A 24,557-nucleotide genomic window follows, 5' to 3' on the forward strand; every position below is an offset into this window, starting at 1 on the left:
GATATCACAAATCGGGCTATACAATCGAGATGCCGGGAAGTGGGCAGAGGTGCATAAACTGCTCTAAGATACAGTCCAGTGTAAGTGGAATAATTAACAAGTAACCTCTATAGAGAAGAAGTGAAGTCCTGAACAGGAGGATTTTCTCACAGTTCCACACACTGTAGCTTGATTGATGCCGTTAAGGTTACTGTACATCTTGTTTGAGATGACAATATTATTCACTGCCCAAATTCATTCGGGAGATCCGATTTTGCAGTCAGTTTTAGGTTTTTATCGGCATCTTTAAATGGATTATCCAATTACTGCTTTTCAAATGCCATGCCAATACAGAGCAGAGCTGCGGTCAGGCTTAGCCAATTTGGGGCACTGTTTGAAATTCAATTCATGAATTGGAAATGGAATCCAAAGTAACCACTGGTCTATTTGTGTAGGGATGTTTTTTACCTTGTGAACGGCTTTGATTGAGGCATCCGTCTGTATCTCACAAGCTCACATTGTTATGGGTGGACGGTTTTGCAATTAATGGCCGGCCGAGACACAAACATGCCAAAAAGTGTTGGAAATTGAAAGATGCTGAACTCAGATGTTAAACCCCTCTCTATGACCCCATGTCTGCTGTCTGCATGGGAATACCAATACAGTATTGTGTTACTTATTTATCTGGAGACACTTTCAATTCTTTCATGCATTGGCTTCTCTTTTCTTGACTTCCTTCCTCTTTTCAACTCTAACTTGTTCACCTCCAGCGCATTAAACACCAGAATTGCTCTTACATCCGTTGGGTTTCTTTTGTCTCTCGTTAGAAACAGGAATGTTTTGGCTGGGGAATAAAGGGCATGGCTGTTTATTCCACTGAGTCCAAGCTTGTTTGTGTTAATGCTCTAAAGCTTTTACTGGGTAACCCCTGAGCCAGGGATGGGGAACAATGTTGTAAAAGTGCATGGTGAAAAGATTCTTTATGAGTCAGTGTCATGGTTCAGTGGGTTGACTGTGGCTCAGTGTTGAGCAGGGTCATCCTTCAATCAGAGGATCGGCAGTTCGATCCCCGGCACTTCTAGCCCATCTCGATGTGTCCTTGGGCAACACACTTACCCCCAAAAGACTCCCGTAGCTGTTCTACTGTGTATGAATGTGTGTGAATGGGTGTGAATGGCTGAATGATGTCATGTAGTGTTAACGAGCTTTGAGTGGTCAGAAGACTAGAATAGCGTTATACAAGTACAGGTCCATTTACCATTCAATTGAGCGCTGACTTAAACGGCATTTAAAAAGATACAATGTTCCAAGTATATGTATAGACCCCTTTCCTACTGGACAGAAATGCTGTATATGTAAACACATATTCAAATGTATTACTGTACCAAACATGCAATTAAACTACTTTTATTTCTATTGTCCCAACCATCACCAACTCTGGTTTGAGAGGTTGAAGGAGAGACTAATTAACTAACGGAGATGAAAAAAAAGAAGTAACCACGGTATCACTTTCGCTTTTAGCAGATTTCCTCCTGTTGTGGGGAGAAGGGGTTAATGTGAAATAAAGACAAAACTGAGGCAACACCTGCCTCTGGAAAGGCTTTTAGTTGTCAAGTTGCTGGGAAGACAGGGGTCATATTCTCTGCCCTCACTTTTGCACACAAGAACGTTTCGCTCTGATTTGTGAAGCTTCCTATCTGGTTGTGGATTCATAGTCCGGAGAGTACATACAAATCAGATGGCTCGGGCCTACATATTGCCTTCTGCAACATCCTCAAAAATCCATTCCTGCTATTGGCAGAACATCGATTCCCTGTGAATGGATGGTGAGTCCAGGCGTGGACAGGAGAGGATGCAGTGAGACGGTTGCCGCAGGAGACACACACATGCGCACACACACACACGCACAGAACTGGTTGATAAGTGTCTGAGAGCCATGTGGTCCCTGTCTATTGCAGCATCATTAATCCAATACAATAAGTCTGCTTAATGCCGTGTGCCATGAGGAGAGGCAACACTTATCATCTTTAGTGTCTCTGATAGGACATGACTGGGGAGGATTCGCTCCCTAAAGAAGAAGAGAGGGTGTAATCAGACTTCCTTTAAGAGTGTAATTTAAAGGGTCGTTTCACGCACATTAAGAACAAAAAACACAATTTCTCCCACACCTCTAGTGGCATCGAGCCGCACAGACACTGGTTGAGGTTGCTCTATTTAGCTGTAACAGAGCAGTTTGACGTAGAAGACTGTAGAATAAAGATCTTTGCAGGTCTACATTGGATCAGATCATGTCGGGTCCCTTTGGATCTGTGTCTCAGGGCTGCCGGTGTAGGAAGTCGTAACCAAATAGATCCGAGCAGACCCTCTATTAGCTCAACATATACCCATAACAAAAGCAATCGGTTAAATAACCTCAAACCTAATTTGGCAATTTTGTACAGCTATTTTGTTTTGCTCATCATTTTCAATAAGCTATCAGCTGATACATCAGCCTGTCTGGTTCATCTGTTTAGCTCTAATGTACTGATACTCTATTTGACTTGTTAATTAATAGCAGGTCAAGCTGCAGCCCGGCTTGGTGTCCTCTTTACATTTCTACTCAGTAGCCAGAAGAAATATTGCAAAACGACTGCAAAACAAGGATACTTTGACTGTTGACTTTCTAAACCAAAACTATGTTAACAAATACGTTTTATATCAGCCTCGTAGCATGCTCGCAGAAAAGCAATGCTTAATGCTGTGAAACAATTGGTTAGGTTTAGGCAACAAAAGCTTTTGTGGATCAAGGTTTTTGTCAAAATAATAATGTGAGACGTAACATAACAATATAACAAAGTGTATTTAAGCAATAAGGTTCGAGAGGCAGGACTGTATCGCATAACAGGACAAACAGCATTGGGAACATCACGTTTGTTAAGCCTAGCTAGATCTCGCACCATCTCATTCATTCACATTGCTCATTTTATAAAAGTTGCAATTAAAATAACAAAAATGACAATGCAATACACTTGCAATACAATAATATTTAATTTAATTATTAACGTTTGTTCATGTTGATTTGGATACTTGTGGATACTCTCTGATGATATCTCTTCCGACCACTCTTGCTCTCTTTGCCGGTGGCTCGGTGGTGAAGTGCCTTCTCCAGAAGGATATTACTCCAGTGATGTCTTTCATTGAGATTTGGTGCCCAGTAGCTTTGAAGGGAGCTTTTTTTCGGTAGTGTCTGAATCCGTAGATTGTGGGGGATAATTATTGCCAATTTTCATCTTCATATTTCATATTACGTGATGCCACATGTGTAAAATAGGGAACTATTGTGGTTCTGAAAAATAAATTAAGAATGTATAGGGTTAGGGCGGTGATGTAGTGGCTAGCACTGCGACCTCACAGCAAGAGGGGTCCGGGTTCGACCTCTGGTTTGTGCGTTCCTTCTGTTTGGAGTTTGATTGTTCTCCCCGTGTCAGCGTGGGTTCCCTCCGGGTTCTCCGGCTTCCTCCCACAGTCCAAAGACATCAGCTCAGGCAATTGGAGTGGATGTGAGTGTGAATGGTTGTCTGTCTCTATATGTTCCATGAGATAAACTGGTGACCCGTCCAGGTGAACCTTCACCCAATGTCAGCTGGGATCGGCTCCAGCGGCACACAACCCTGAATAGGAGAAGCGGTTCGGATAATGGAATGGAATGAATAGGGTTAGGGTTATTTACTTGGTGAACGTAGCCGTTGCTGCATCATGTGCAGAGCGTCGCCCAAGAAGGTTAAAATAATACAAACAATCCAGAGTGATTTTATTTCCTTCAAACAGAAAGATAAGGTGTAGAGCTCTGGCTCCACACTTTATCTCTCTGTAGTGCCTGACACTGCGCAATAAAGGTCTGGCTAATCCGACGAGCTGGAACTCCCCACTGGCAGTAACCTCCCTACTCATACTGTTGAAACAAAAATGGCTCCCATGCCATTAAAAACCACTGGATGAGGATACTTGATGTTTCTGCTTATGGAAAATAATAGATTTTCATAGTGCTCACTCTAAACTCAGAAACCAGGATGATGCTGATAGTAATAAAACACCAATTTAAAATACTAAATGATTCACATTTTCAAAGAAACAGAATGTTTTTTGTTTTTTTCAATATTAGTGTAATTTTTCTGTAATTAATATAGTCTCCTCCCATGTGATAATTAAAAAAAACATGTATCAAATGCAATTACCTCATGATGATTCATAAGGAGATACAATGCAGGATTATAGATGCACAGAGGGGAGACTGAATGTGGCAGAATGAGCAGTATCGAGCTGTAATCACCACAGATGGGTCATTATGAATATATGACTAATTAAAACCAATGTGCTTATGTTCAGCACACTTCAAAACACACAATGCAACATGTGTTAGGAGGAAACATTTGGCTATGCAGTTTTATTAGGACGTATGACACTCTAATTAAATAATCTTTTACTCTTTAATCTTAATTTATAGCCTATAGATAGTTTTCCTCTTGGTAAAATGAATCAGCTCCCGAGGCACAAGCTGTCCATTTTATTCCCTCTCGGCAGCATCCTGAATGCAGCCAGCTGGTGTTGTAGTCTGTGACCATTTGTATATCCCTTTGTGCTCATCAGCAATCACCATAACCTACAGTCATTAGACCGGGAGAGCTGCAGGGCTCATATGAAAGGGATGAACTTCCAGCCTTGATGTTTCCACCAGTTACACTTGTTCCTATCGCCCGAGACACTCTGGCTGCTTGTTGAGGCAAAATAATACCAATTAACATGGTGTCTCTTTGTTCACAGAGTGTTTAAAAAATCATTACGTAGTCCAGACTGCATGCTTCACCTTACAGGTGGCTCTCTGGCGCTGCCCTCCGCTGGTCTTTAGAGCATCGCGTCAAGCTGCAGGATGCAGGATCAGGTGATGAATGCACGCAGATAGAGCTGTGAGTTGTGTAAAAAGATAAATCTGGTGTTCTTTTGTGGGCTGTTGAATTCTGTATTGCTGTTTAAAACTCTACCATCCCTGACACTGCAGTTGAAAAGACATTACAGTTTTTTGTTAATGCCGAGACACAAAAACTGGAACTTGTGGCACAGTTATTGAAACCACTAACACATGGAGCCTATATATATTATTGTTATATAATAATATATCATATTATTATCTATACTCTCTGTCTCTGAACTTCAGATAACGGTGTGAATGACCAGAGTTAACATGGTGAGGGGTGAACGGTGACATCGTTAAGGAATGACCTTAGAATGATATCAGTTTCAATACAATTATATTAGACCGCTAAGATTGCAATATATTCTCTAAGTTGACCTGTGCTTGCCAAACAGTGTTTTTACGTCATAGCTTTGTAATTGTGTGTGATACAGTAATCAAATATGAGTACTGCGAATAAACCCATGTCATTTGTGTTCATATTAACATCACGCTACAGAGACTAGATAATAATGTTGTCCAGCACATCATGCAGTTGACATTGTGTGGAACCAGCTGTTTAAAAAACACCATTGTGAAGACTTGTTTTGTCTGTTTGCTTTTGCAAGAGACGTTTTGATTATAATTTTGTGCGTATGTTTTTTTGGTTGTAGAGTTTTGACAAAGAGGGCCATAATTTCAGATATGGGCAATTTAGAAGTCTGTAATATGTTGCAATTACTGGATGCCTTGTTCAGACCTAAAAGGATTGAATCCAAACAGGATCATCATAGGACATTATGCAGTTTCATTTGCAAAATGAAGCGATTTACTCTCCCTGAAGGGACGATGGAGATACAATCTGCATCAGGAGAGAGAGAAAGAAGAAAAAAAAGTACCAGAAATAGCTTCTCAGAAAATGTGGCTGTGAGGAGAAATAAAAGAGCAGCAGAATAAAATGACTATATTACTGACTGCTTTAATTATAACCGACCATATGGTGGGACGTAACAAATATGGAGAAAGTCAGTCCAGCATCTCTGTGTGGATCAGCTCCTCCCCCATGCGTGCAGGGCTTCATTTGATCAAATCCTTCAACTTGAAGCACTTTTTTGTTTTTTCTTTTTTTTTACAACACTGCATCTGAGCAACGCCACAACTTGCGCAGCACTTCCTCTTCCACAGCAGAGCGACAATTTACACCCCGAAAAGGCAGCGAGAAGAGAGGGAGAAGACCTTCTCGCATCCTCAGCATCCTTCTCTGCCGCCAGCGATGGAGAGGGAGGTCATATTTCGCCCAAAGTGGCACAGTGCGTTTTGGTTTTTGATTTTGATGATGCTCTGTTTCTTTCATGCTGCCAAAGCAGAGATAACTTGCAGGTCGTGCCAGCCTGGGAATAAGTGGCGTGCACGGGAATTACTGCTGAAATACGACATAAGTGAGTCCACAACTGGATTAAAGAGAGAAGTTTTTGGACCCGTAGACGGGGCAGTGAGATCCGGGGCTGCAAGTGCTGAAAGTCGGCATCTCCGTTGCACAGCAGGTTCCGCCGAATGCGCTCCGGAGAATCGGGCGGAACACGCGCAGCTGAGGCTGCAACGGAGTACAGACAACCGGCCCGCGGAAGGCGACACCGGCGAGAGCGAGTTAGCAAAGATGAAAGTTTCCAATGTCGCAACGAGCGGCGAGCAGAAGAGCCGCACCGGGGCCGCCCGCCACAGAAAGCGCGCTAGAAGGACCAGTGAGAACAGTGATGATGATGATGATGATGATGATGATGATGATGATGATGATGATGATGATGATGACGATAAGAGCAGACCCGCCGGTTCAGTCCAGAGTCAAGATCCGGGAGAGGACACGCGCTCGGCGGCCGGACGCAGAGTGACCCGCTCTGAATTGCGCTGGAGCGGAGCGGAGCGGAGAGCCGCCGGTCCAAAGCAGGAGGAGCTAAAACTCAACAGTTCAACGTTCGCCTTGACCGGGGACTCATCTCACAACCAGGCCATGGTGCACTGGTCCGGCCAGAACAGCAGCGTAAGTGACTCATCCCGTCGCACTGGCCATATGCGCCAATCCACCGAGGGTTCCCAAAGTGCGCTGATGTTGAACGTCAGGTGGGCACGCGCCACCTCACGAGAGTCCATGTGTGTGTGTGTGTGTGTGTGTGTGTGTGTGTGTGTGTGAGACACTTGTCCCCTGCTGCCACACATCTGGGCATCTGTCACTGAACACATGTTGTGTTTTTAACAACATTTGGTTACAGAATAATAAAACAGTTAACAACATTACGGTAATCCAGTGGTGCTATTCTATCAACTGGCATTATATAAAACATCAGAATTGTTTTAACACAAATTACAATTATATCTAAATTAGATGTGCATTCAGCTAGTTGTTATTGTTGTAGTTGTAGTTGAGCGAGTGACCCCCAGTAGGAGGGAGAGAGAGAGGCTTCATCTCAGGACTTTCTTCAGTGAGCAGCTGAATTGATGTCTGGTTGAAGCCGGTCATGTTAAGCACGGAGCATCTCTCACCATGCTGCAGGATTTTCAAGCAGAGCTGTGGGTTGTGGGAGAGGTGAAGCAATTTGAGCCCTCCTCCTTCCTTTTTTTCCTGAAGCCAGGCTTCAGGAGCCACAGGCCTGAAGGACCGACCCCCATCTCCGTGGCCTCTCTCTTTGCTCGTTGACCTGAGATCATTTTAATGTAATGGCAGCAATGAGGGGATCAGGGATTTGTCAGCATGACAGCACATTTACAGGCGCCGCAGACGATATCGAGTATTATCATTGATTGCGAATCGCAATGAAAAGCACTTGCGATAAGGGCTTTTACAAACCAGGGGCCAAACTATTTTAGAACTGTTGTTTAGGTCATGGATACTTTCACACAGCTCGTATTTTTATTACGCGATGAAAAAGGGCTTTCCAGAATGAGGTCAATATTTCTGAGCTTTCGATAACATGAATGAACCAATCACGTCTTGACGAACAGGTTGAGCTTTATTTATGAGGATTATAAAACAGCACTTTGGAGGCTCCGGAGTCTCACATCCATCCCTACTGTTCTTACCTATCACAATAAAAGCCCTCAACGTATAATATATATAGTGGCAGGCGAGTATTTAGCATTTTTATGCGGTTTCTTTGTCCCCCCCCCCCCCTTCTCCAAGAGAAATGAAACATAGAGCCTGATTTTGAATATACAAGATTTCTCATGTCTAAAAGAATTTATGAGAATTCATAATATTTATATATATATATTTTTTTATTCATGCAGGGAATGAATTTTTTCTGAGAATTTATGATTAAGGATTGTTTTAAGTTTTCTTTTTAAATATGATATTTGTCCTATCTGTCGCAATATACATATTTTTTTATTAACAAAATATGAGGTCTAATGTTTGTGCCATTTTAAGAGTATAATAATATTTAGATGCTCATGATAATCTTGTGAATCCCTTCAGTTAGGACAGGACAATTACGATTTCATATCGTACCTACGGCAGACTCCATAGAGCAGCCGCACAGATCCAAATCAGATGAACAACAGCTGCAGGTTTCAAACCTCAATGCTTATTTGGTGTGTATGTAACATTTTGTAGTTTGTACAACATCATGTGCAGGCGACCCCTTTTTTGTCAATCCAACGATCTAAAAATCCAAAGATTAAGCGATCACAGAATAGGATACAAGGAGTAATGTTGGCCGTGATGTCATGTCATAATTCCCATTTATGTGAACTACAATTCAGTAGAAGTCCCTGGCGAGCATGAGTCTCCTCAGAGCGTTAATGTGCAGCGTGTTTTCTGCTACATTGTAGCTGGCAGTGCTGTTGAACGTGCCATTATGGTCCAGCGCATTTAATCACTTGTTTGACCGGCTGCCTTTTATGCAGCATTTCATGCATTCTTCAGAGACAACACATACTGGATGTAGGAGGAGAAAAAAAAAAGGACGAAAGCTGTTTTTCTTATGTTCAATCTTTGCATGAATCAGAACTTAGACAACACATGCTTTATGTTCTATCCCCAAGAGATTAATCGAAGCCTAAATGAAATTTAGATTATTGCTTTAAACTTTAATTAACATGGCAAGAAGAAAGTCTTTGGGCAGAAAAGCACTGGAGCACAGTTCAAATGTATTCAGTGGCTGCGGGCGCTGATATCTCGACACGCCTGCTTCTTCTTCTTCAGAAGCATGGACTGAGAATCCAAGGCAGTGAAATGGCTAAAGCGTCTTTTTTTGCCTCCAAAATCTGCCGTCCTGAGAAAAAAAAGTTGTCCTCAAACTGCTTTCAGTGAGTCAATGTCCTGTCGGTTCCACAACTGCACAGCTCCATGTTCCACCCACACCACTTAGCCCTGTCTGTAACAAAGCCAATTACAGTCAAAACGCGGATCACCAGCTCCCCTACCCTCCACTTTGCTTCTCACTCAAATTCCGTCCTGTGCCTCAGCTGTTTTCTGTGGGCTTGACAGACCACTGTCGCTCACGACGAAAAGTGACCTGACAGTGGAGGCAAGGGCAATACAAACTAATGTACACTTATGAAAATGTTTTCCACGCTTATTTGTTTGCTTCTCTGCTTTGGACAATTTGTGTTTACCATCAAAATTAAACATTACTATTGAGCAGCCCTGTTTGAGTTGGTGATACTTGTGTAACTATGAAACAATTTGCCCCTATTCTTTCCGTTGACGCAAACAACTAACTCGAGGCGTGCGAGAATACAGGATCTTGCATTAAATATGTAGAGTTGCTGCTATATGCAGGAACAGACGTCCTCGGTCTTTACAATCTGGGCTGCTGTATAAATAAACAGATGAGTCAACAACATGCCACGGAGCTTAGATAAGTCCTTCGTTGCTCTTAATATTTAACCTTTAAGGCATTTACAAAGCTTGTCTTTTAACCATTCCACTTTACTGGCAGCCTGTATTGTCAGATGGGATTGGAGGTTATAATTATGGCTCATGAAACATTGGCCACAGGAATCAAATACAGGGAAACAAGAATGAGTAAAACATTACGTACACAAAGGCCTACAGCAGCTGAAAGGACTGTACTGAATTTAGCACTGATGGCGAAATGTCATCATCTTGGTCTGTATATAAGCAGTGCATGTAGTCACTGTGGCGTCACCCATTGGTTTGTGGACTGCCATCTTGAAGCCTCAAGATCGGCCTCTTGGCCGTTGCCATCTTGATTATTGCAACCAGAAGTGACAGCAGAGGGTTGAGCTAAATCTAACCGAACACTGAATAAGACATTTTTAGGCGACCAATATTTTACAATGAACTTTGGTGAGGTGAAGACACCCTTTGAAAGGGTTTAAGTCGTAAGACAAAGACACGGCCGACTCCCAGACAATCACAAGGTAGGCCCACACAAAACCACACTATGCTTTGTTCACCAACACACTGTGCATTGCTCTGCTACTTTCGCAGCTCTAACGTTACTAAAACTTGTACTTGTGGCTCTACTAACCCACACTCGCTAACGATACAAACGCAACCTACACACTAACTATATCCCTAAAGGAGTTTGCTACTTGTACAACACATATTTGTGTAAAAAACATTTAAAAATACATTAAAACATTTTTGTTCCCATTTGCGAAGGCCCAGTGGACTTGCAATACCCTGGAGTCCATCATAATACAAATGTGAATTTGAGTTTAGAGCTTATCCTGACACCAGGAACTGTTATATCCCTAGTCCCTCGATAATCAGCCTGGCCTTCTAAAAATGTCATAAAAAAACGTATTTTCTCCCTGATTGCATTTCTTCTTGACATATCACAAATATGTTTCTAATAGTCTGAAGACTATGGAGGGAGATTGTTGTGTGGTTCCGTATAGTTGAGTGGAAGCGTAATTTGGTTGGACACGTAGTTCAACTGACTCACAACTGTGGCTACACTTGTTTTGATCAACATGTGTTTTCTCTTCATTGCAGGATTTACTTAGTTTTTTGGTTAGAATGCATTTTTTCGGTGTATCCACTTTCTGTCAACAGTAACTTTGTGTCTGTCCACTTCAGCTACTAAAATTCCTCAGTCTATAAAGACATTTGACAGCTCTCAGTGAACTGGGATGCAAGTGTTGGATTGGTAAATAGTAAATAGACTGTACTTGTAGATCTCTTTTTATTCCTCCACAGCTTTCAGTGTGGTCCACTGAAAGCTCTTTAACAATACTTGTCATCATTCACCCATTCATACACTGATGGCAGGGGCTACCATGCAACGTGTTACCTGTCCATCCGGACTCTAACTCATCATTCATACACACTCATAGACAGCAAATGGCCAGTGATTTTATACATATTCACAGTGGGATTATTAGAGACATCACCGGTACTTTTGGTTTAACCTCCAAATAAGGTGTTAGCTAAGCTGGCTAAACTGTTTGCTTGTTAACATTGATTGTCTTACTGTTCATGTATCATCCAAATGTACATATTTGTAGAAATCATTTTGTAACCATAATTGATATACAACTAAATAAATAAGCAAATAAATAACCATACACATTCTTAGTCATGCTAGCAGTGGGGCTCAAGGGAGGGCATGTACTCCGATAGCCAAAAGGCCTGAGAAACCAAGGGAGGCAACACGTCAAACATGGCAAAGCACCTTTCAGACAGAAAGGTCCAAACCTTTCCAAGAGTTCAAAGAACGACAGGTAATGTGATTATAAACATGATGCACACCTTAAGCTCACCCATATACAGCCTAACACGAGTAGCCTTAGCCTAGTTTTACGACCAGCCTATATGATCATGAGGTCACAATGCACACAAGTGGACTAACTGAAACACAATTGATGCAAAATGGCTACATGCTGGTGGAGCCTGAGGGTGGATCTTGAGCTAATTATTTTTATTTTTAGTTAAGGAAAAATAATTATTCCATGAATTAAGATCAAATATGAACTCTACAATTGCTCATACTCATGGAAGGAACTATGTAGTCATCTGGTAAGATACAGACAGAAGGCCTACATAGCCATGCATAATCAATGCTATGATGGCACCATGTAGTTTTCATTAATATCTTGCTGTAGGCTAATACTAATATTAATGTCATTTGTTAAGTGTTCAAAAAGCTGGGCAGGAACAAACTGGTAAAAAGGGAACCATACAGATGTTTTATTTATTACTATTATAGATAAATATACCAGTATCGTATTTGTGGTATTGTATTGAATTGAAGTATCGGTATCAGGATATTTATGGCAGATATCCTATCGAAGTTAATAATTTTGGTATCATGACAATAACCCTCGAGTGGAGACTGGTGTAACAATAGGAATGTCAGATTATTACAAACACTTTCTTTAACCACTATTTTTTCGAATTGTGTGATACAATATTTTTATGTATTCAGATGGCATAAGTCTGAGTAATATGAGTTCAACACGGCAGTATATGGTGTGAGCGGTCTACCGTTACAACCCCCCGGTACCACTCGCGTGTAGTCGTCCTCAGTGATTCAATCTGTAATGACTGGACTGGTCCAGAAAATAAAGGCACATTTGACCTCATGGCAGTGGTGTCTAACTCATTTTCACCAAGGGTCACATCAGCATTATGGTTGTAACTGTAACACTGTAAAAACTACTCCTTAACATATTGTTAAATAACTGTCTTTGCATTTGATTATTGTTTATTTTAAAACATATTGTACATGCATTATATGAATGTAAAAATATATAAAAGCAAATGTCTCTGTTATTACAACATAAATCCATTTAATTTAGGGTTAAGAAACCCACATTATTCTTTCAAACTTTAAAAAATACAGACAAAGCATGCACGTTATTACATTAACTTTGTTCAAAGCTTTTTTGTCACAGTTGAAGATAGATAGATAGATAGATAGATAGATAGATAGATAGATAGATAGATAGATAGATAGATAGATAGATAGATAGATAGATAGATAGCAATGCTGCTCCCCCAGCAGACTACGGAGAAGTACAGAGCACTGGTCCAACAGACTGGTAGAACCTCTCCAACATCTTGCTGCACAAATCGAAGGATCGAAGTTTCCTCAAGAAAAAGAGTTGACTCATCGCCTTCTTGTACACAGCATTGATGTTGGCCGATGTGGTCTGGGGCACACCTGCTCACATACCTGTATGTGGTCTGGGGCTCAACTGCTCACATACCTTCATGTGGTCTGGGGTTCACCTCCTCACATACCTGTATGTGGTCTGGGGCTCACCTGCTCACATACCTGTATGTGGTCTGGGGCTCACCTCCTCACATACCTGTATGTGGTCTGGGGCTCACCTGCTCACATACCTGTATGTGGTCTGGGGCTCACCTGCTCACATACCTGTATGTGGTCTGGGGCTCACCTGCTCACATACCTTCATGTGGTCTGGGGCTCACCTGCTCACATACCTTCATGTGGTCTGGAGCTCACCTGCTCACATACCTGTATGTGGTCTGGAGCTCACCTGCTCACATACCTGTATGTGGTCTGGAGCTCACCTGCTCACATACCTTTATGTGGTCTGGAGCACACCTGCTCACATACCTTATGTGGTCTGGAGCAAACCTGCTCACATACCTGTATGTGGTCTGGGGCTCACCTGCTCACATACCTGTATGTGGTCTGGGGCACACCTGCTCACATACCTGTATGTGGTCTGGGGCACACCTGCTCACATACCTGTATGTGGTCTGGGGCTCACCTGCTCACATACCTTCATGTGGTCTGGAGCTCACCTGCTCACATACCTTCATGTGGTCTGGAGCACACCTGCTCACATACCTGTATGTGGTCTGGGGCACACCTGCTCACATACCTGTATGTGGTCTGGGGCTCACCTGCTCACATACCTTCATGTGGTCTGGAGCTCACCTGCTCACATACCTTCATGTGGTCTGGAGCACACCTGCTCACATACCTTATGTGGTCTGGGGCACACCTGCTCACATACCTGTATGTGGTCTGGGGCACACCTGCTCACATACCTGTATGTGGTCTGGAGCACACCTGCTCACATACCTGTATGTGGTCTGGGGCTCACCTGCTCACATACCTTATGTGGTCTGGGGCAAACCTGCTCACATACCTTCATATGGTCTGGAGCACACCTGCTCACATACCTGTATGTGGTCTGGAGCACACCTGCTCACATACCTGTATGTGGTCTGGGGCTCACCTGCTCACATACCTTCATGTGGTCTGGAGCACACCTGCTTACATACCTGTATGTGGTCTGGGGCACACCTGCTCACATACCTTCATGTGGTCTGGAGCACACCTGCTCACATACCTTCATGTGGTCTGGAGCTCACCTGCTCACATACCTGTATGTGGTCTGGAGCACACCTGCTCACATACCTGTATGTGGTCTGGGGCACACCTGCTCACATACCTGTATGTGGTCTGGGGCTCACCTGCTCACATACCTGTATGTGGTCTGGGGCTCACCTGCTCACATACCTTCATGTGGTCTGGAGCACACCTGCTCACATACCTGTATGTGGTCTGGGGCTCACCTGCTCACATACCTTTAAGTGGTCTGGGGCTCACCTGCTCACATACCTGTATGTGGTCTGGGGCTCACCTGCTCACATACCTGTATGTGGTCTGGGGCTCACCTGCTCACATACCTTTATGTGGTCTGGGGCTCACCTGCTCACATACCTGTATGTGGTCTGGGGCTCACCTCCTCACATACCTGTATGTGGTCTGGGGCTCACCTGCTCACATACCTGTATGTGGTCTGGGGCTCACCTGCTCACATACCTTTATGTGGTCTGGGGCTCACCTGCTAACATACCTGTATGTGGTCTGGGGCTCACCTGCTCACATACCTTCATGTGGTCTGGGGCTCACCTGCTCACATACCTGTATGTGGTCTGGGGCTCACCTGCTCACATACCTTTATGTGGTCTGGGGCTCACCTGCTCACATACCTGTATGTGGTCTGGGGCTCACCTCCTCACATACCTTTATGTGGTCTGGGGCTCACCTGCTCACATACCTTTATGTGGTCTGGGGCTCACCTGCTCACATACCTGTATGTGGTCTGGGGCTCACCTGCTCACATACCTGTATGTGGTCTGGGGCTCACCTCCTCACATACCTTTATGTGGTCTGGGGCTCACCTGCTCACATACCTTTATGTGGTCTGGGGCACACCTGCTCACATACCTGTATGTGGTCTGGGGCTCACCTGCTCACATACCTTTATGTGGTCTGGGGCTCACCTGCTCACATACCTTTAGCGTGCACTGCTTGGAAGCTTGTGCGATGTCTTCAGGCAAAATAAAGCTAGTTTTCACAGTAGCAGCATTTTTGTCTGTAGCTTTTGTGAATATATTCTGCTGCGATTGCATTTTGCCTTTTAATTCTTGGGCACTTTTATATTTTACTTGGATGGAGGCTAACATTAGCGTACTTGGCTTCGTGTTTGGTGTCAAAACGCCGACGTGAATTGTATTCCTTCATCACCGACACTGCCTCTTAACGCAGAAGACTTACCGGATTGTCTCCTTGAAGCACAAACATGTATTTGCTTTCCCATCTTATATAATTTGCCTTCCTCTTTGCATCAATCTTTCTCTTCTTGGACATTTTGGGATTATTTATTGACCTTTTTCAATTTAATCACTTAAGCCGATATGGAAACATTGCTTTTTCACAGTAGGATTCCGTTCATTCGCGGTTTACAAAATGGACATGCCTTTCAAGCGGTCGCGGGCCACATAACATGTAGTGCGTTTGACACCTATGCCTTCTGGTAAGAGTCACCAAAACATTTGAAGACTACTATTTCGTCTTTTTACATCACCATGCCAGACGGATACACAGCAACTGTTACCAACCCACTCACATTTACAATTATGGAAACAGAAAGAGAGAAATACAACTGATCAAACAAATGTTTCTTGATCGGGTATTGACAGAGCAACATTGAGGTTCTGAGAAAAAGGTTACAGGCAAAGAGCAGTCTCACCATGGGGATTGTGGCATATTGCTCAAATGGAAGTACAACATGCACTTGGACAGTATTATTTGCATTATAAAATGTCAGATATTTAGTACGTTGCTCCGTCACTCAGATGGATTCAGGCTGACATATTTACGATCCGTCTAAGAAGATTACTCTTGAGCTTTATTGCTTCCAGACATGTAGAACATGTCCTGCTGGAACAGAAGCAGGTGAATTATAAAGTGAAATCCCACAGAGAGAACAGTCGTGTCTCCATATATCTGAAGAGCTTGTCACTTATTAATGAAGAGTCGATCATATGACACTCTTCGAAGTGTTGTGAGAAACTCACTAGTCTTCGCTGACAGTTTCACACCACGTCTCTAGCTGTTGAGTGAATCTATTTCTGGTTGTGTATGCGTTTTGATAGCCATGGCAACGCCCAATATAACGCCAACCCCCAGACTTGTTTCACCAAAGTCACGTCTTGGCTGTGCAGTGGTTTTCTCTCGACACCGCCAAGCCTTCATAATTTGCTTAATTTCAGACAGCGGCACATGGAGTTGTAGGACGAGCTACAAATCGAACACATGCACAACCTGCGCATCCATGTAGAACGGACATATGCTAAATGGACACGATTTCTGCACTAGCGGAAAGTGGTACCAATGGAAGACAGTACAACTCTGATATACAGTGCACTACTATCTGATAGTTGGTTGAGTTTGTAACATTTTTGTCTTGTTCAAATATGGTGACAGCCTGCCTGTGCTAAGCAACTTCAGTTACAAACAGACTTTAGTCATGCTTTAGTCAGTTGTCCATCACTTTGGTTACCTGTCACGGCAGCTGGATTCACATGAAATCACATGAGAATCTAGTGAGGCAATGTGGTTCCTTGATAAAGAAAATGTCAAAACCTTTTTATTACTCCTAAATGGATTGACTTTTTAAATCATGCATATTCAAGTTGTTTTTCTTAAATTCTTATATATACACACATATATATATATATATATATATATATATATATATATATATATATATACATTACATTACATTTCATTTAGCTGACGTCGACTTACAATCATGTTACATTCATACACCGTAGACACAGCTACAGGGAACAATTCAGGGTTTAGTGTCTTGCTCAAGGACACATCAACTACTATATATATATTTAAAATAAAGCAACTCTTTTGGAATAACGTTATGAAGCTTTTAATCAGATGGCGCTTTCATGGTGAAATCGTAGGAACATAGCTGAAGCTTGTTAATATAGAGCTGGGTTATAACCCACACGTAGCAGCACAAAACAGCTTTTCTCCCATTAAAGGCTTTTTAACAGTTTTCCCAGAAGAGAGCCTTGATCCTTTTAAAGCCAATGTAAGAGATGAGAGGCGGTTTACAGATAATTAACCTGCAAATTCCTATGGCCTTCTGTTCCTATTTGTTGTTGAGTGGACAGACTAATACTCATTTAGGCCTATAACGTTCAGATTTTGTTTTTTTAAAGTCAGCAATAAAACAATTAAAAAAGATAAAAATACAATTTGTGCCCTGCGATGGTCTGGTGACCTGTCCAATTCAATTGAAAAACACATTTATTTTAGTTATATCAATATTTTGCATATTCCTCGCTTTCTACAACACATTCTTGTCACAACACATTTTGGATGCAGGTGATTTCTCTTTAGATGGACAAATTGCAGGTGATTGTCTGCTTGACCTTCTGTCTTACCTAAGGTACACATTGGACTATATGGATCCTAACTACACAAGCTATGTATTATAGATGATAGGTTTACATTCTCAAGCACACTTGAGATGTCGGTGTGGCAATGTGGGTCTTATTGTAAACATCAGTGGATTTGATGCGTGATATATTCATAAAAGTCCTTCATTTGCCAGTTCTCCATCTCTTGTGCTTTTATTTTCCTAAACCTGTGTCCATGCTTCTCTCTGCCTCTCCTCCCTTTCTCCCTCCTCTTGGCTCGCATTCCACCTTGTGTCTTGGCCACACTCCTCTTGTGTAACGCGGCAATTACAATGTAAGCTTCCAAATCAGGTTGTGAACATCCCGCTGCAACGAGCACAGTCTGATCTGGTACCTAACACATCCTGCTGAGAGGAGAGAATTTGAAAAACAATCCCACAAAGAAAAAACAACAGAAAAGACACATTGAAATAACAAACATCACCTAAGCCACTGTGTGGGCTCGGCGATCCTTCGGGTATGTGCCTGGGAGTGATCAGGCAGGCGGACACTGTCACGCTCCAATGAGCAGCGTTTACTCGCCATCGGGCCGCATATGCCCATAAACACTAGGCTCCCGGTCTCTGGAGCAGTCTGAGTCTTCCTGTGGGCAGGCTCTGTGGGTAATATGTCGGGGCAGGCCTCAGGTGAACACACTTTATTTCAGTAAGTGCCCTTAGGTGATCCTGAGAATATCGTTCCTATTGCTCCCTCCTTTCGTTTTCTCCTTCTTAAGTTCTTTCTCAATCACGCAATGACAATATTTCCACTTGTAATTTTTCACGGCCCACTCAATTTGTGACCCCTTCAATTTACAGTAAGAGTCTTAATTCACTCACAGCGTGGTTCACAGAGGATACGTGGTTTAGGGAAACCCCTGTGCTGTGAGTAACTCTTAAAGATGAGTCTGTACATTGTGCCAATAATAAATATGGGGATAATAGCACACACTTGGCTTTGGAACAGATTGAACACCCAAAAAGAGATGAACAAATAGTTGTGTGAAGAAGGCGTGCTTCTCAAATAGTTGGGGTTTGAAAAGTTACAAAAAGTGTCTCATGCCATCTTTCAATTATTCTGAGAGTTGTGTGTGTGTGTGTGTGTGTGTGTGTGTGTAAACCTTATGTCTTCTCTCACCTACACATTTTGGGTGTGTGTGCTGCTGTGTGCCAATGTAAAATTATCATGTAGCGCACGTGTGTAAATGTGACTGGCAAAACAGTTAAAATATGAGACGGACTCACTGGTAGCCAGTTAAAGGCTGATCAGCTAAAACGTCTCTAGATTTTCAAACTTTGACCTACTTAGTTGGTGACCTTTCAATGCACATCTTAAGAAGACATTTGACGTAACCTGGAAGTGAGTGGTGATCGATCAGGTGCTCGTTCTCTCGAAGAAATACCGCCATCTTAGCACGAAGCTTGTAGCATGGCAGAATGCTAGCAGTCAGATGGCAGTGCACAAAGTATCGCCGGGCCGAGGCCAGCACCATGAATTTGATCCAATTTCAGTAAAGGGTGTTTACTCGGAAGTCCATGTGTCAAGATAGAGAGCGTAAAACGAAAGCCCGTATGTGCGACACCTAGTGGTAAGATCAGGTACACGATCCAGTCCGGTGTTTGGTTTATTATCAAACCTGTTCGAACTGGCACCTTCTCCACTGGTGACATTAGAGCCGGGCTGGCTGCTTCCACTGCTTCCAGTCCCCAAGCTACGCCAAGCTAATCGTCTCCTGGCTCGAGCTCCAATCTTAATGCACAAACATGAGGGTGCTATTGATCTTATTATATAACTCTTGGCAAGACACCAAAGAATCATATTTCCTAAAATGTCAAACTACGTCCTTAACAATCAGTCACTGACAGCTCTTTGCAGAGAGGACATTAACGAAACAAAAGCCAAGAGTTTCACTTTGGTCTTCTGACAAGTTACTTGCCAAATTATGGAACTAAAGCTGATATAATGTGCTGCAAGCAAAGTCTGTCATTCCAACAGACATTGTCAGCGCTATATAATATGAGACGCCTGTTTCCTGATTTTTGGGAGCCAGGAGAAAGGAAACATTTGACATAAAATGTGTTCGCTTTGGAGCTGAAATAATCTCAACCATTTTGGATTAAAAAACGGAAACAGATATCAGAACCAAAAGTTAAGCATATGACTGGGTTAGTATATCTGTACGGTATACTGCAGTACCATTTTCTCTTCCTAAATATCAGTGCACTGTATTTTCTGCTTTAACTGGTGACATCACTGCTCCTGCCCCGATGCCCCGTGATGTGATTGACACATGTGAATGATGGCGATCGAGATGAGATGTTTGTGGGAAAAAAGGAGCACTGCAGACTATTAGGAGAGTATTGAAGCGCAGCTAGAGGCTGAGCTGCAAGGTGAAACACACTCACAGATCAGATGATTTTGTCTGGACACTTGTGACAGTGATGGGAGCAAATGTAATTCATACACTAGAGCGTATTAAGTATGAGCAAGGAGTTCAATTAAATTTAGAATATCTGAAAAAGTCAAAATAGCTGTATGGAGTTCATGGAGATGTAGCTGATACCCCCTGACTGCAGATTCTAGGTTTGAGGCACAAGAATTCAATTGCTGGCCGTGGTGTTTATATATTATCTGCTTCCTTACCCCTCGTAGCAATTCAGATCGACAAGGAGGATTCAGGCAGCTATTGCAAGGCAGTCAGAGGTCTCCTTCCAGGAGGCAGAGAGTCCCATCTCTCCCGCTGATCAGGTTCAGAATTGCATGGGACATTTCTGTGGCACAAATTGAATCCCTGGCAATCTGTAAACCACGGGAACAGGCTTGAAAGTGAAGATGAAAAAGGTGTTTTTCAAGAGCTGCTCACCGTGATTGAGAGAAGCAGATGAGATGGCCGGTCAACTTAATTGCCCGAGTCTGATATAACACGGAGACACAGCGTGGTAAAAATAGCCTCGACAGACCCCGAATAGCACAAAGAAGAACAGGAGATGGATGGATGTCTGCTTCTTGACACACGGCGGACTTGTGTTGCCCACTAAATTGACATGTAGTATGCCGAATACTTAATGTTCAAAGTAAAAGCAACGGAACCTTTCTTCTCTGCCTTTACAACAGCCCACACACTTCCTGGCTCTGACCGAACATAAGACTATACAAATCTTTTAATGAGCCCATACCACATTATGATTCATTATTATCAATGCATTTTCCCACCGCTTTTGCACAAACGCTGCTGCTCGAAGAAGTACAATACAAACAATGCTATTTAGAACTCGAGCTGAAATTCATTATTTTCCATTTTTCTCTTATCTTGCTGCGTGGTGAAGTTCACACAATGATTATTTTTCTCTGTAAGCTGCCAAGGTTCTAAAGGTCCCGTGTAGGGCATCCATTGTGGGAGTTTGAGTAGTTATGGCTGTGTGTGTGTGCGCGTGCTGCAGAACCTCTGAGTAAATTACTAAGCGAGCGGACAAACGCTAAACACCCGCACCTCGTGTTTTAGATATTAATAATATTAATAATTTGATGTCAATTAACACCATTAGAAAAGTTACAAATAATTGTCTGCTACAAAGTCTTTGTGGTTACTTATGATTAAGATCCATGAAACATGACTGTAAATTCATCAAACATGTGGCATTTAAAATGCTTATTTCAGTGTGTGACTAATAGCCTCTGTTTAGTGGAAGAGCATGATGCCGCATTAGTGCTGCAAATCAACACAACGGATTTGAATTGGTAATGCAAAAGCCAGACTACAGAGTACAATCCAAAATAGACACTGATCGTGTAATTACCTCCAAGGAGGATATGCTGGACCAGTTTAATGAAACTTGGTGGAAGGGTGTAACATGGGCCAAGGAAGAGCCCATTATATTTTGATTGAGATACATGCACTCATGTTCCCTTTCATTAAAGGTCCTACAATAATCTTTCATTAGTCCCGCAGTGGACCTGCTCACATACCTGTATGTGGTCTGGGGCTCACCTGCTCACATACCTTCATGTGGTCTGGAGCACATGAAGGTATAGTACATGACATTACATTTAACATGTTGAACACAAGTTAAAATGTGATCAGCTGATGGAATGGCCGTGATCAGCAGTTATCACTCCCGTAGATATGGTTAGAACGGGCCTGTCACACCTTCTAGTCAGGTTCAGAAGGTCGTTATGATGGTTGATTACCGATACGGATACAAGGTGATGACTCTGACCTCTAGTGGTCATTATTATCACGACGGGAGCAGAGGAGGAAGATGACGTAGTATAAAGAGGGACGACGCCTGTGTAGAAAGAAGGTCGAGGTGGTGGATGGGGCAAACAAACACAGGACTTTCACACGGGACACAGTTGTTTGTGTCCAGAAACCAGGCTGTTTTTAACCATACTTTTGTTACATGCACTTATTTGAACTCAAACCCTGATATTTTCCTTGATCTAAAAAATAATTGTGTTGCTTGAACCTAAAATGTGTTTGTTTTAATTCACAAAGTCAAGTTTGGCCCGTCGGAAGCATTATAATAGTGATAACAACTGAGAATGGCCACTCAATCGGCTGATTCAAAATGGATTGCCGGGCCTGCCGGCACATGACTCTAACTATAAGCAAACATAAAGGTGGCTGAGCCAAAATGTACACTAGCAGTGCTAGCCATGCGAACAGCGCCAACAGTGCTAACAGTGCTAACAGTGCGAACAGTGCGAACAGTGCGAACAGTGCTAACAGTGCGAACAGTGCTAACAGTGCTAACAGTGCTAACAGTGCCAAAACACAGCAGTGATTCGGTGTGAAAGCAGCCAAACGTGTTTTGATAATAACACTCACAGGGGGAGAGAAACTTCATTCTCTGCTCAGGTAGACTATAATTCTCGATAACTTTTCATAAATGATTGTTGTTTGCTGTATTAATACTCAGACTGTAGTATAGAGAACTATAAATAACGATAGATTGGTCATGTGGCCTTGGGTTGAAAGATGGATACAAAAACAGTCTTTGTTGAGACGTTGATCAGTCTTACAGCAGTAGATATTCTCTACAGAGCCATACTAATTATATGCAGTTATTAACCGTTAAAACATTATATTATGCTGATTAGTATGTAGTGCACATGGTATAGAATTAGTATTTACCGGTAGTGTGGATTTGGGGTCACAGCTATGGTGTCCATACTAAATAGTGTTTCTAAGCAGGCATCTGTATTACTAAATTTGATGATTCATGAAGCCACATCTAATTCTAACTCATCCGAGACTGCACTGACCTTTCCTCATTCAAATCGCAAATCAAAACCCACCTGTTCAGAACTGCTTTTAATGTGTGATTGTTTGTTTTTTTGTTTTTGTTTTCTTATCAGGGTCCGAGTGACTCAAAGTCCCTATTTATTTGTTTTAACTGTATTTTAGCTATCCATCCATCCATCCATTTTCAATACCGCTTATCCTCATTAGGGTCGCGGGGGCGCTGGAGCCTATCCCAGCTGACATAGGGCGAAGGCAGGGGACACCCTGGACAGGCCGCCAGTCCATCGAGGGCAGTATTTTAGCTATTCTTATTTATTTATTTTTAGCTTTTAGGATGTTTTAATTATGTGAAGTGTCTTTGAGTATTATGAAAAGCGCTATATAAATTAAATGCATTATTATTATTATTAATAATAAAAGGAGCTCCACCAGTTTGAGTCATGACACAGAGATAAAGTGCTGTCAGTCGGCCACTCACGGTCAAACGCGTCCAATCACAGACGATTCCACTTTCTTTCTCCACAACTCCTTTTAGTCAGTGGTCTCTGGTTGATGTCAACTCAACAGGGTAGGGGGTAACTTACAGCCCAACAAATAAATACATAAATGAAACATTATTTAATAAGGGAACAGCGTAACGTGTGGCGACAGATTTAGATCCAAATGGCATGCACAAAAAGGGAGTTTTAACAGCCAGATGGTCAGCATGTGTTGAAGTAGTCATTGAGTGAGTTGTGTTGCTCTGCAACCCCATGAAACCTCTAAATGTTATCACCCTGTGGTCTGTGATGGTAAAGATGATGCTGCATCTTCAAACAATACTGCCCTGTGAGTTGTCTTAATGTTTTAAGACTTAAAAGCAGTTGTAAACAGGCAGCTGTAAAGGCCTTTGTGAAGGAGAAATATGTACAGCCACTTAAGTATTATTATTATTTTTTTGTAAAATGCTGTAAGAAGGATCTATGTTGAGAGAGAGCATAAACACTACAGGGTTATATGTACAGTATATGTATTTATATACATATATGACTGATGGTAAGACTGATGGCAGCTGTAAAGCCCTTTGTGAAGGAGAAATATGTAGAATCCCCAACAAAATGTTAAACAAATAAGACATTATTACATTACATGGTCGGTACAAAAGATGTGGGCAAATCAAACTGTTCTACATTCTTGTTGACTTTTGGCATCAGCTTTTTGTCTGCCATTGGCAATGCCCTGCACGAGGTGTCCATGTGTTTTATGAACCAAGAAGCACTTCCTGCTTCTTGGCAGGCCCCATCTGTGCATGGAGTCATCCTTGCAAAGACTCGCCGGGGACAGATAAAGACATCTGGAGATACAGTACCTGCCACATCTGCTAACGTCTAAACACATTTACCTCAACCCCGTCATTGCCATTTAAATTACCATGTTTCTCTCAGATGATGCTTTGATCAGCCCAGCTCCCTGTGTCACAGCTCTTGAAGGCAGCATCCAGCCATCAGGGCCCATTAGACAGCAGCAAACGTTAGGCTGTCGACAACTTCAGCTACAGCGGCAGCGCTGGATCACATTCAGAAGATATCCCTCTTCTATTAACAGTTAGTCTATGTACATTCTTTCAAAACAGATAGGAAGTCTCCAGATAATGGCCAGCTGCTACTGCTACTAACTAATATGGGCCAGCTCAAAACATTGAGAGGGCC

At 42.5% G+C, this 24,557-nt stretch overlaps 1 protein-coding gene across 1 annotated transcript in view; it reads left to right on the forward strand.

Moving 5' to 3' along the window:
• The first annotated feature begins 6,179 nt into the window (after window positions 1-6,179).
• LOC117732209 (VPS10 domain-containing receptor SorCS1) overlaps window positions 6,180-24,557 on the forward strand; it is a 144,361-nt gene continuing 125,983 nt past the window's right edge. The window contains exon 1 of the mRNA XM_034534975.1: window positions 6,180-6,944. Within this exon, the coding sequence (XP_034390866.1) occupies window positions 6,180-6,944 (765 nt within the window). The remainder of the gene's footprint in view (window positions 6,945-24,557) is intronic.

Source organism: Cyclopterus lumpus, chromosome 1 (genome assembly GCF_009769545.1).
Source record: "Cyclopterus lumpus isolate fCycLum1 chromosome 1, fCycLum1.pri, whole genome shotgun sequence".
Classification (NCBI taxonomy): Eukaryota; Metazoa; Chordata; class Actinopteri; order Perciformes; family Cyclopteridae; genus Cyclopterus; species Cyclopterus lumpus.